This window comes from Oreochromis niloticus, linkage group LG7 (assembly GCF_001858045.2).
Source record: "Oreochromis niloticus isolate F11D_XX linkage group LG7, O_niloticus_UMD_NMBU, whole genome shotgun sequence".
NCBI classification, from domain to species: Eukaryota; Metazoa; Chordata; class Actinopteri; order Cichliformes; family Cichlidae; genus Oreochromis; species Oreochromis niloticus.
In genome coordinates this window covers 33278578-33292033 of record NC_031972.2, presented here as the reverse complement: position 1 = coordinate 33292033, position 13456 = coordinate 33278578, and the positions used below count along the sequence as shown (strand labels likewise).

At 40.2% G+C, this 13456-nt stretch overlaps 1 protein-coding gene across 4 annotated transcripts in view; it reads left to right on the top strand.

The window, feature by feature from the left end:
• wdr7 (WD repeat domain 7) overlaps positions 1–13456 on the top strand; it is a 104801-nt gene that overhangs the window by 18419 nt on the left and 72926 nt on the right. For all 4 annotated transcript variants that reach the window (XM_025908777.1, XM_025908776.1, XM_005470497.4 and 1 more), the window contains 4 exons: positions 6242–6475; positions 6564–6857; positions 7007–7203; positions 12813–12910. In XM_025908777.1, coding sequence (XP_025764562.1) covers positions 6242–6475; positions 6564–6857; positions 7007–7203; positions 12813–12910 — 823 coding nt within the window. The remainder of the gene's footprint in view (positions 1–6241; positions 6476–6563; positions 6858–7006; positions 7204–12812; positions 12911–13456) is intronic.

The window sequence follows — 13456 nt, the reverse complement described above, 5'->3', positions numbered from 1 at the left end:
TCATTAAAATGACGAGTTTTAAGCTGCTTTTTAAGACAGATCACTGAGCAACAGATCACACAAGTTTGCAAGTACACGTCTTATAGTTTTCATTATAGATCGAATTATTGTTAAATGTTTACTTTAATATGTCATTGAGATCAGCATCTCTTTTTAAAGAGAGTCCTCAAAAACCCATATACAACAGTAAAGAGAGTAGTGTGTATATTTTTAAAGCACCTGCAAGTACAACTGATCACAGATATAAATATAAACTGTTGCAGCGCGGTTACCTGTCACAACCCTCACATGTCTATTATTCTGTCATTAAATACTGTCTTACCTTTAAGTTGGCAGAATGAATACTCATACAAATACACATCTGCAATTTTTACTTGCAAACTGGTCACTGCACTCCTTCAGCAAATCCTCTAGTATTAAATATCACCCATTAATAGTGATGTCCCGTTATGAAACCTCGAGATTGGCAGTTATAACCTTAGAAACAAGGGACACCAGACAAGCCTGAGATCCACCAAAAGGACTTGATGTTCTGTTTATGACCTGAAACTACTGACTGAGCCCATTAAGTTCATAGAGGTCACAGAAGACCATAGAAGTCGAAGTAGTCGCCCCCCTGGTGGTCATTAAAATAATAGAGGTTCCGGATTGACGTCACTTTCAGGAATCTGATTCAGATTGGGAATCTTTTCAACACTTTGTGGTAAATCCTGATTCTACTTTTATTTATTTAAAAAAATTTTTTTTTTTTTGTTGCTCAAAACGAGGATTTGTTTTCTAAATGTAAATCTTCTCAGACTGGAGCTGAGGTTTGTCAAATGTTAATTTTTCATTTCTGCGAAGTTCAGATGTCTCTTTATGCTCCTCATATAATGATTTTCTCTTTGCATCATTCAACACACACACACACACACACACACACACACACACACACACACACACACACACATGTCAGCTCAGTCACAAAGCTGCTGGCTCAAGTCAGACCAATTAAAACTCTGCAGGAGACGACCCAAAGGTCAACCGTACAGTGACTTCTCCAGGGAACGATGATATTAAATGTCATAATGGTGAAAAAGAATGAGTCCAGCGTTTCTTTTGTCAGAGACTTTCTAGAGACCAGCTTTTCAACATTTAGACCTGTACCAGCACAAGTCCAAACTACTAGAGTAGCCTTTTTTTAAAAAAGTGTTGTTTTTTTTCCCCTCAAATCTGAAACTGGGTCCTAATCATTTATTTTTCATTTATTTTTCTAGTTTAAAATTAGCCCTCCACAGCTTGTTTTTTCATTTTTACATGCTGTAGTGCCTTTGTTCCCCAACTTCCTGTGCATCAATACATCCTTTACATCCCCAGTTTTGAAAATGCCTGTGTAGTAAGTTTATAGTAACTAAATAAAAACCTAAAAAATGCAATAAACTACCCAGAACATAGATACAGAAATTGTAAAAGGAAAAAATTTGCATAAAATCCTTTCAAACCACAAAAAATTATTTTGAGTGTGCACATAACTTTGTTTTTGAGATACACCCATTTTTATAAATTGTAATAAAAATGAAAATAAAATGCACACTCTGCATAATTTGCAAAAAAACACATGTGCATCAAAATTCCATTTCCAAAAGTGCATAGTTCTCAGCATCCGAGGAATTGGATTGAATTGAATTGAATATCTTTATTGTCATTGTCGCTTGAACAACGAAATTAAAAAGTTCGATCAGTGCTAAAAACCTTAAAATACCAATAAAACAACAGAACATTTACACTCATGATAAAATGACATATAGAAAGTCACAAATTCAAACATGGAGCTTCAAAAAAACCAAACTGCCTTTCCTGGGAAAATGATGCTGCAACCAGTTTTTACAGTTAGTGCTGTTCATGAAACCATGTAATGGCCCTTGCTGATGGCATGATGATGTATGGGAGCGGAGGTGTGCCTGTTGGCAATAAATGTTCAACTACGCTCAAGTACCAAAAACTGTAGTTTCTCTAATATCCACTAGAGGGTCACTCCAAAAGTGAGTTAGTCCCACAGTCAGGACGACAAGAGAACCTGGGACTGTTGTGGAAATGAAACTAACATAGAGGAAAACTGAGTTAAATGTTTTATTGTGGCACTCCACCATAAAATGTCTTAAATGTTTTGTTTAGGGTATTTTCATTATGAATATCTACCTTTTGAATATGACTGGAAATAATGAGAAGAACCTTTAAAGACCGATCATACATAATGAAGAATTATATTTTAGCTCACGGCACACCTGAGTGACCCTTTCTCTGCTGTATTCGGTAGCTTTCAGCTCCTTTGAGCCTCACCTGTGAGGGGACCACTTGTCAGACGTGATGATCTGATCTGTCCCGACAGCGGTAACCCCGCCCAAATGTGCGGCCCAGCACCGAAAACAAGTGCTGTGAATTATTTAGTGCTTGAACAGCGTTTAGTTTAGTTGCTTGTGCAGTTTGACTTCTGCAGATTCACTTGGAACTCCTTTACCTCTGGTCTCCTCTGCTGTAAGCGGTGGTTCTTTCTTTCTAATTTTTTTAACCTTTGTGTTCTTCTCTCTCTCCTCTGGGTCTTCTGTGGAGAAACCCCCCCCCCCGTCCCGTCCCGTCCCGTCCCGTCATAACTGCCCATAATCACAGCTCTTCTGTGAAAAGGCCAACAAACAACAGCTGTAATCTTTCCTCTCCTTTTATGTCAGAAATGCATCACTGTGCTTCACTTTCCTGCCTCCCACCCCCGCCGTCATTTCCCCCTCATGCCTGCTGAAATTATGGCTCAAAACCACCGACTCCCCCCACCGTGTGTATGTGTCCTCCCCTGCTGGGTGTAATGGTGGATAATGACCATGAAATGTCAGACTATCAACCCAAACATTTCACCCAGCTGACGTGCGTGCGTGCGTGCGTGTACAGTTGATGTTGGTTTGTTCAGAAGCTATTCTGCTGAATGTGCTGATCTGTGAATGTTTGTGTTCATGAGAAAAACGACTGTATCCAGACTTTGGAGCTCGCAGGGTTGATGTTTTAGGTCTTCAAACCTGAGGCTGAAGCTTTGCCAGGATGCAGGAAGTCAGTTTATCGGAACTCTGAGTTTGTTAATCCTGAGCTCAGGGAAACCGGAACTGTGAGTCAGGTGCCTCAGTTCCTCTGTGACTCCTCCCCTTCCTGCTGCACCTGAATTTAATGACAGCATTGATCTGCTCCTCTTCTCCCCCATCTAATCTTCTTCTTCTTCCTTCTTCCTTCTTCCTCTTCCTTCTTCTTTCATCTTCTTCCTTCCTCTTCTTCCTTCCTCTTCTTCTTCTTCTTCCTTCATCTCCTCCTTCCTCCTCCTCCCCTCTCCTTGTCTCCCTTGACCACCTTCTTCTTATTCACTTCCTCCTTTTTCCTTCTTCTCCTCTGCCGCCTTCTCATCCTCCTCCTCCTATCCTCTTCTGCTTTCTACTTCTCCTCCTCTGCCCTCTACTGTCCTGTTCTCCTTTTCCTCCTCAACTTTCTTCATCTCCTTTTCCACCTGATTCTCTGCCACCTTCCCCTCCTCTACCAACTTCTTCTTCTCCACCTTATTCTTCAGCTCCTCTTCATCCTCATTTTCCTCTCTGTCCTTGTCCTTCTCCGCATTATCCTCCTGCCCATTCTTCTCTCTCCTCTTTTTGTTTTCTGCACAAATTCAAACTAACTCTCTCCTCATTTACTTAAATGATCTCATGCCTGATCCGCCTTTCTTTCTTCCTCCTGTCACTCTGTCTTTAACTCCGCGTCCTCCTGCTGGATCTGTGTTGTAGTCGAGTCTTGTTTGACTCTAAGAAAGCTCCTCTTTGATCAGGAGAACAATTTCAATTCTGACTCTCACCTAGTTCTGAAGCCATGATTCCTCACATCACAATGGTCTGCTCCATGTCTGAATTTTATGTGTTCATAAATGATTCTTCATCCTCCAACTTAAATATTACAGACCACTGTAGAGATGCATAGCGATCCAGTGTATCATCAAAAAACCCTCTGACAATAGATATGTGTGCAAGTGTTGTTGTTCTTATTGTACCCATGCAGTGCTGCAGACTGCCTTTAGATGGCAGTGTTTCTCCACCAAAATGGAGCCTCACTCACACAGACACAGGGATGAGGCTCTCGTATGAGGAAAAATCAAAGACATCTATGAAAATAATAACTAACTTCTTAGTGTGAAACCAGAAACCAGAATTAAAATGATCTGAGCAGGAGTCTAGCCATTCTTTGAATAAAATACTTCATAAAAGTCCTCAATGTATGTTTTTCTATGCATGCACCAGCGTACCAGGAAACTGTGTCTAATAGACTGATAGTGCCGATATTTATCTACTTCACATCATTTTTTCATGTAAATATAAATAAGAAAAAAATAAACGGACAAGTAAAAATATCAAAATGAGCTCAGATTTGATCAGTTATACATGCTTGAAGAATACACTGAATTTATGAGCACATCACTGTTTTTAGCACCACTTTTCAAACGCACACAAAGACATACAACATGTCAGCCCTCAGGGAAGACCAGCCTGTCAAAGCTGTGATGTCGCTGTGTGTGTGTGTGTCCCAGCTGCAGGTGTATTGTGCCTCTTGGTCAGTCAGGACGTGTCTTTACCGCTAATTATTGTTCTCTCCCACACAGTCACATCCAGCTCAATACAAAGAGCTTCAGGCAAAAGAAAAGAAAAATGTACTTAAGTGCAACAAAATGACCAGTGATCACTGAAGGTACAAATACGAAAATAATACCAGAATTTTACACAAAGTAAGTCGGTATTCAGTGATCCAGATATAAAACAAGTTATCGCATAAAAGATTTAGTTCATCGTCACTTCTCTGTGTGCTGATTCATAGCTTGTGCTACGAAATGTTAAACTTGGTAAGCTCAAATTTTCACAATAACGCTACATTGTCCAGGGGAAAGGGAAAACGGAGACAAAACTGGCAAATTATGAAGGAAATAAGTGCCATACTTACCAAAGTGACACTACCACATTTCCTTGGAAAAATGTCATATTCACAAGAAAAATGGCAAAGCTCGAAAGAAAAACGTGGCTTATTGCCGAGAGGAAAAAGCAAAGTTTGAATTCTGTCTGTTGAAAGTCACTTTCCTGTAGTTTATTTTAAAATGTGGAGAGAAAATTAAACACGACATGATTATGACAATGAGTTAAATCTAAACGCAAGTAAACAGAAGGAAGATTTGGTGAGGAATCAGATGTTTTCTCTCTCTTTACATCTTTAAAGAAAGATTTGATGCAATGCTATGGTTACAAAGGTAAATGATAGACATGATGTGATGTGAGCTTAGACGTGAAAAGAAATGAGCTTAACTCTGGGTCTGAAAAGTGAAGTCAGTGCTTTCGTCCCTGAAAGCTGCAGCCTGTGTAATGAGAACCGGGTCGCTTCAGTTGGTCTATGGGAAAATGAGCCTTCTGTGAGGTTCCTGAGAAGTTTATGGACTCATTGTTTGTCTTTTTTAATGAAAAATGTTTGTTTTTGTAGATTATGGCCCCTTTAGAGTCAAACAGGATGACAGGGCAGGATGTGATGACTTGTCACGTTTCTTTTTCAAACACCATTGTGGCGATGGCGAAAAAGCTCTGTGATCTTAAGGCAAAAGGTTAAAAAAAAAACCATGAAGATAAAAATCCAGCTTTGGCCTTTTCTTTCCTCTTTATTTCCCCTCTTCATTCCTCTCTTAATCACCTCCTCCTCCCTCACTTTCCCCTCCTCCTGTCTCCTCCCTTGGAATCGAAGTCTAACAGGATCACAGTTTAATTGCAGCCATCAGCTCATTAACATGGAAACGAGAAGCAAACAGCTCCATGCACATGCTGTCTCTTCTAATACAATTAAAATTGAGCCGAGTGTTAATATTAGTGGCAATTACAGGTTTGTGTGTGTGTGTGTGTGTGTGTGAGAATGACTGATCCTGTCTTTTGTCATTTAAATAATGAGCTTTTGATGAGGAGCTCTTGAACTTCTTAATTAAATTTATATCGACAATGGATCATTTAAATATATTTAATGTGAAAAATGTCACACTGTGATTGATTTTAAGCGCATGATTTTGTTTATGTTCTCTCAGGTGGATACTTTATCTTATGGAGTCTCATATATTTGGCTTTTTTTTTTTTTTTTTTTTTTTTAACTAATAATCATGTTTCTCATAGTTAGTGCTACCTGCTAATTAATGTTCTTAAAACTGAACTCTTTCCACCAGGGCAACTTACCGAAATATTCCCACAATGCCTTGGTGGTCCAGGCGATGAAGACCAACCTGACGGACCCTGACATGCATGTGCTATTCTTTGACGTGGAGGCGGTGATCATCCAGCTGCTGACGGAGGAAGCTCAGAGACCGAACCCCATGCTGGTGTCCCCAGAGACGCTACAGAAGAGCCAGGCTGGCGCCGATAAGGGCGGGTCCTTGTTGGCTCATAAAATCTTCAAACAGGTCCATAAACACAAAAAACACACTAATGAAGGTCTTTTATTAATGTATTATTTTTGTTTTTCATGTAACTAATTTCTCTTAAAACCAGGTGAAGGAGACCATGAAGGAGACCATTAAGGAGCACCTATTAGATGAAGATGAGGATGAAGAGGAGGAGATGAGGAGGCGCGAGGAGAAGTCCAAGTCTCTGAGTCTGCTGGAGTATAACCTGACGATGGACACAGCCAAGCTCTTCATGTCCTGTCTGCACGCCTGGGGTCTCAACGAACAGCTGGACACCATCTGTCTGGAGCGACTGGGCATGCTCAGACCACACTGCCCAATCTCCTTCGGCTTGATCTCCAGAGGAGGCCACATGTCCCTCATGTTGCCCACCTTCAAGGTAACTGTCTGTTGTCACCTGGGTTCCAGGTGTCTTTCCATGAAAGACATACCAGTGAACATGAAGCATTTAAAAAGCTAAATTAATGGTTTGATAAGAGGACACCCTAAAATAAGAACCTCTTCTCTTTGTCTAACACCATTTCCCAGGAGTCTTTGCTTCGTCAGCTCTCCCTGGCGACAGGTCGGAAGCTATCTCTGTCAGACATAGTGGGGAAGGGGACATATGGCGTGTCGAGGGCCGTCACCACACATCACCTCCTCTCCGTCATCTCACTGGCCAACACTCTGATGGGCATGACCAACGCCACCTTTGTTGGAGAGCACATGAAGAAAGCACCGGCCAGGTAATAAACACACATGGACTAACTCTTAAAAGTGATTTATTTTTTTATATTTGTTCTTTAAAAACTCTTTTTTACAGAAGAGTTGGTTGACCCCAAACTAAAGTTAAAGAAGTAAGAATGTTGGATGTAGGTTTACCTGGTCAGTACAAACTAATCAACAATGGCAGGATTTACTTCCTGTGGCTTTGCAACTTATGTTTTCATGTTAGCCAGTTCTTGAAGGATTTTCCTTATGTGGATGGGTGGGTGGATTACATAAATGAATCAAGGGATGGTTAAATGGTTGGAGATGGATAGATAGATGGATGGATACATGAATTGATAAAAGGTTTGAAATATTGATGGTTCAATGATTGGATGAATGATAAATGTTTAAATGCAAGGATGAATGGATAGAAAGTTAAAGGGCTAAATGTATAACGTTGGATGGCTAAATGGTTGGATGAAAGATGGTTGATGGATAAAAGGTGTTTTGGGCATGGATGCATGGGAAGATTCGATGTCTATTCGATGGATAATGACATGGATATATGTTGGATGGATAAAGAGATGTTGGATGTGTGAATGAATGGATAGATGGTTTAGTCTGTGGATGGTATAATTGATAGATAAATACCTGGATAAATTATGCGTTGGTGGATGGATAAATGTTGGATGAGTGGATAGATGGCTAAATGATTTGTTGGACTAACAGCTGGATGGAAGCATAAGTGGTTGGATGAATAGACAGTTGGATAGGTGGCATGTTGGTAGTTAATTACATAACTTTTAAAAAAATATAGAATGTGCCATTAAATGAACCAAAAACAATATTAAAACTAAATGGAATGCGATTAATTCATATATTTATATTGTTCTTAACAATATAACAATACAATAAATATGTAACAATACAAAAACATATGTACTGTTTTTGTTTTTACTTCCTTTGAACTGTCACATTTTATACATTACTGTCTACTTCTATATTTACTTTTGATCTTTGTTCTTCTGTAGCTGCTCTGGCCCACGCTGAGTAAACAAAGCGGCAGCAAACTTGTTTTGCCTTCATTTGGCCTTTATAGGATTTACATTTCAGACTTTGCTGTTTGTTTTTAGCTGATGAACAATCTGTGGAAATCAGTCTGTTTCAACACCCTGAATTGTGCACAAAAATGTATCCACACATTTGTTTTAAACTGATATCTGTTTATAAACCCAAGTTCATTTTATCTAGAATTATCAGGCTGATAACACACAATTCCGCTTCCAGCTTAAAAACAATATAACAACTCAAACTGCAGCAGAAAGTGAACTCAAAGTCAGTACATATACCATCCTACCACCAGCTCTGGCTACCATTTTTTTTGTGTGTGCGTGCGTGCGTGCGTGCGTGTGTGTGTGTGTGTGTGTGTGTAGCTGATTGTTTAGTCTGTCTGAGCTCTCATTGTGCTGTGAAAGATTTAACACAGAGGTCGAGGTCCTGCTGCTGCTGTAATACCAACACAACATTTCATCGTCCCGTCAACCCTGCTTCAAGGATAGCTCTGCAGGGAGGGTGAGCAGCGAAGAGTCAGAGATGATAAAACACAGGTCGAGGGGTAGTGAGGTGTTTGATCAGCTTTCATCAGTTTTCAGTCTATAATTGACTTATTTTTGTGGTTAAAATATGTTTTTCCTGCCATATGTATAGCTTTACAATGATAAATATTCACATTACACAAGGACAAAGTTCTTTTTTTCCTTCAAACTGTGAATTCCGAAATGAGCTGTCATGAGCTGGGATACATAACTGGAAATAAATACAAAAATACCAAAACAAGACAAAAGAAAAACCAGGCTGTTGTAATGGAATAAACCCAAGTGATGCTGGGTTTGGGTGGGTGTGGTGGTGGTGATTCAAGAGTTGCAAGAGCTGTAAGTATTGTCAGAACACAGGAAAAAAAACACAAATCATAGATTTGGTTCACAATACAAACACTGCCTAAAGTAAAGTTTGTGTAAAGGTATGGGCAGTAAAACAACTCATTTCAGGCAAAATATTAGCTGACGGGCCCAATATAAGATAAATAAGGATATTTTATATAACTGTGGATCAGGCAAATCTTCTCTATTAGAACCCACAAGCAAAAATTACAGAGCTTTACTTTAGTACTTTAGTGCCTGTAAAGTTTCGTCCTCTCAGTACTTTCGATGTCGTTTTTTAACCCTTTCCCCTATAAAGATGACATTCGAGGACCTCTGCTGTGCCCATAATGATGTGTTTTGACACATCATTGTCAAATAAAAACGTCATAGTCATTTTGTTCAATGAGCATACCTGAAATATGATAGAAACCAGTTCAGAAAAGAGCTTCAATGGTTACTCCTAAATAGGTTTTCAAGGGGGAAATGGTTAAGCCCCCTTATGTCTCATAGGCTAGGGTGGAAAGTACAGCTTGGATTCTAATTGTCATTAGAGTCTTGTCTAATATAAGTGACATAAAAGTCAGCTGTAAGATGTCCTCAGGTCAGTCTTGGGTCAGTTCTGAAATCCTTGAAATACAGTATTGTTGAGTTTACTCTAAAGTCATGATGACTTTTCCCTCACAAATCAAATCTGAAGTCCTTACAGCCAGAGCTAAAGCCCCATCAACTTGTACAGTGATAAGTTTGAATCTCCTTAACATTCAAAGGAGCAGGTCCAATCATCTAATTTGGTTGCCTCCTGGGTGCATCCGTCTCGAGGTTTAAAAGAACATGCTAGATATTCTGTATCTCATCTGGGCAGGAAACGCGTAGGGATCACAAAGAAGGGACTGGGAAATGTTACTGGGGTGAAGGACATCTTGAATTAGGTTGCTGCCAAATTCCAGAAAGCAGAAGAAAACTGGTGGCTGGATGTCAAAGTTAGAAAAACACTTGATTTGATTTTATTTGACTCCTTCTGCCATTGGTGGCATCGCTGATGTCACACTTTTATCAGATTAACTTTCTGAGTAAGAAATTGAAGGAAGTCAAACTTTGTGGAGTAGATGCAGTCACAGCTATAGCATGGAAAACAAAAAGCAGAAGAACAAAAGACGTCACTCATAGGCTGAAAACTTTCCAGAGAAGTTTATTACTTTCACATAAACCCGTAACTCTTCTTCTGTGGTGTGTCCAGATCAGAGGAGGTGATTGTGTAGCTACAAACAGAAGCTGAAGACTTCTTTATGAAGCTCAAACAAGGATCTTCTCTCTGGCCGTCTTCGCCTCGACACTGCAGAACAGCAGTTGTGAATATTTGAAGTTGTTTTGGTTTTTGGCTTTTTCATGTTTCTCATCTTACATTTATGATAGCGGAAAAGCTTCCTCTCTGTGTGCTGGAGTTTGAAAAGAAGTACTCCTGAACTCTTAAAGAGTTTCAACAGCAGTTCCTCCACCTGCCTTTGCTGAGGGCTTCAGCTTGGCTGCCTGAGACGGGACTGAATTACCCTCAACCAAACCTCATTTAAGTGATTATTATTTTTTTTATTATTTTTTTTATTTTTATTTTTTTTAGTCAACGTCTATGATCATATTGACTTTTTGTAGGACTCTTTAGCTCTTGCTTCCTCAAAACTATTTCTCTCATCCAAACCTGAATAACTTTCATGTCTTTGTCTTCACTTTGGGTGGATTCTGACAAGCTTCTTTTGGAAAACATGAGCTTTACCTTTTGGACATAAACTGTATAAAAGGTGGATCCTAGCCATGGTGCCATTTTGAAGCATCAGCATTGTGAATTCAGAATTAATGACTTCTCTATAGTTTTCACACTTTGCAGAGTGATCCAGTGGACCTGATTGGACCCTTCGGATTTTGTTTGTCACCTGCACAGGGATGAATCGGTCCATTTGGACGTTTCACAGATATGGTTGTAGGAAGCTGGCAGGTTAAAGACTTCTTTGTACATTTCTCACTTCAGAGTTATTGTACATAGTTTGTTTTATAACCAGCTGTAAAAGTCTAATGGGGTATTGTGGTCATCCTGCTGTGTGGGCGGGCGATGTGGACATCAAAGTTTGTGAATAGGTGTATCTATTAAAAATCTTGGACAAGTTTGAATCTCATTGGCCTTGACCTCAAGGACAGAGTTCAGAGGTCAAGTTTTCTTAAAATCTTGTGAATGCAATAACTTGAGAACAAGGCGACGTGGGATTTTGAAACTGATACCATAGGTGTATCTAGTAGGAGGCTGATGGGTACCACTGACCTCTGCCAGTATTGTTTTTATTTGGTTTTGTTTCAGTTTTAGATTATACTCATTTTTATCATGTCTAGATTTTAATTTTTCTTTTCTGTTCACTAAAATATTGTGGTCCTGCTGCAGTTTTAAATAACCAAGAGTTGGGGATTTTTACTAGGCGTGACAAGGATGGGCAAAATTAGAAAGGAGTATATTAGAGGGGCAGCTCAGGTTGAACGGTCGGGAGAATGAGAGGCAAGGATGAGATGATTTGGACATGTGCACAGGAGTGGATATTTTGGGCAAACAATGATGAAGATGAAGTACCAGGCAGGAGGAAAATAGGAAGACGTATGTGTGTAGTGAAAGAAGACATGCAGAGGGTTTGCGCGACAGAGTAGGACACTGGGAAGGCTAAGATGTAGGCAGATGAGCCACTGTGGCGACCTCCAAAGGCAGAAAAAAGGGGAAGAAGAGATGCCAGCTGCTGGCTGTTTGGCATTTCTATCAGTCATTTTCCCCTGTAAAGCAGCTTGGTTGAAATTAAAACACCAGTAAAACCACCTGTTTGGATCAGTTTAATATGCAGAAAAGCAATCCGTTTAGCTGCTTCTGGTGACATTACGGTAAATTGTTCTTTTATATTGTTTAAGTATGATTTTTTTTTTTTTTTTTTTTAAATTGTTTTTATATAGATTTCTATTTTTGTGGATAAAGGTAGCTTTTCTGTATGCCAGTGGGGGAAAATGTTATGTTAATCACTGATTTTGTTGTAGTCCTCTATAATATTTTGTGACAAGCACATCTGGCTTTAGTGCATGTGTGAAGAGCTTTCTATCATAAGAACCCTGAGTGCAGTCCAGGATATTTGCAGAAGGACAAAAAGTAATTATTTGATCTCGTCTTTATGAGCTGTGACCACTGTCCTGCCCTCTTTAAAGAATTTAGTCTTTTTTTTTCTTTTTTTTAAATGGAGTTTTCTGGATGTGTTTTTGTTCCCCGACAACTGCTATTGATCACCCAGTGGATTGTTGTATTGGAAGTGTTTGTGTGTCTCTGAAAGTTAGACGCCTCCAGTCTGTTCAGAGGACTGTGTCCTCCAACCAAAACTCAATAGGCTGGAGCCTGAACACGCACGCACGCACGCAAGCACACACACACACACACACACACACACACACACACACACACACACACACACACACACACACACACACACACACACACACACACACACTTAGCTGGTTTCAGGAAAAAGAAATAAGAATCCTGCATATGTGAACTCCTGGTTTTTATGAATGCATGTGTTTCTGTGTGTTTCTTTGAATTTTAGGGGTGTGTGTGTGTGTTTTCGGTGTGTCTCTCTGTCTGTGCGTTGGCCCATCTCTCTGCTCCCTGCTGCTTTAATATTTCATGCCCTCTCTTTGTGATCCTCCTCCAGGCCTCCCAGACCAGGAGGAACCCCGGAGACTCCTCGCCGGACGCCTGCCGCCCCCCCTCAGCCCTCCAACCCGGCGCTACAGGCCCAGATCAAACAAGGTAACTACAAAAGGAGGTGGCGCTCGCTTCGAACACCCCTGGGGCCCTGCAGGGAGGGAAGGAGGGAGGTGGGATTTGATAATGCAGCCCACCGGCAATAAAACCCACCGAGGGTTGAAGAAAAGAAACAAAAATATCACAGGAGGAAGCTGCTGTTGTTTCCAAGGTCAGCAGGTCTTTAAAGGGCTCTCCTGCAGTTGTTGAACTTCAAACTACAAACAGATGACTGCAGCTTTGCATCTGGGTTCTCTGGAAATGAATTTGATCCATGAAAGACGGCATCTGACGCTGGGTAAACTCAGACTGTGCTCTGATAGGGGTAGCATGGGTGGCAGTGCTCTGCTTTAATGGCTTTGAAGGGTTTTTCTTTGACTCAATTGTCACCACAAGTTCAGAGATTCACTGTGAACACAAAAAACCGATTAGCACAAAAGCCTAAAATGACCAGTGTTTGTTCATAGTTGTGTGAACTGACTTTACTTTGGTCCAAATAAGTCTATGAGTTTGTGCACTACAAACCCTGAGAGAAGACTGAAGAAACAAAAC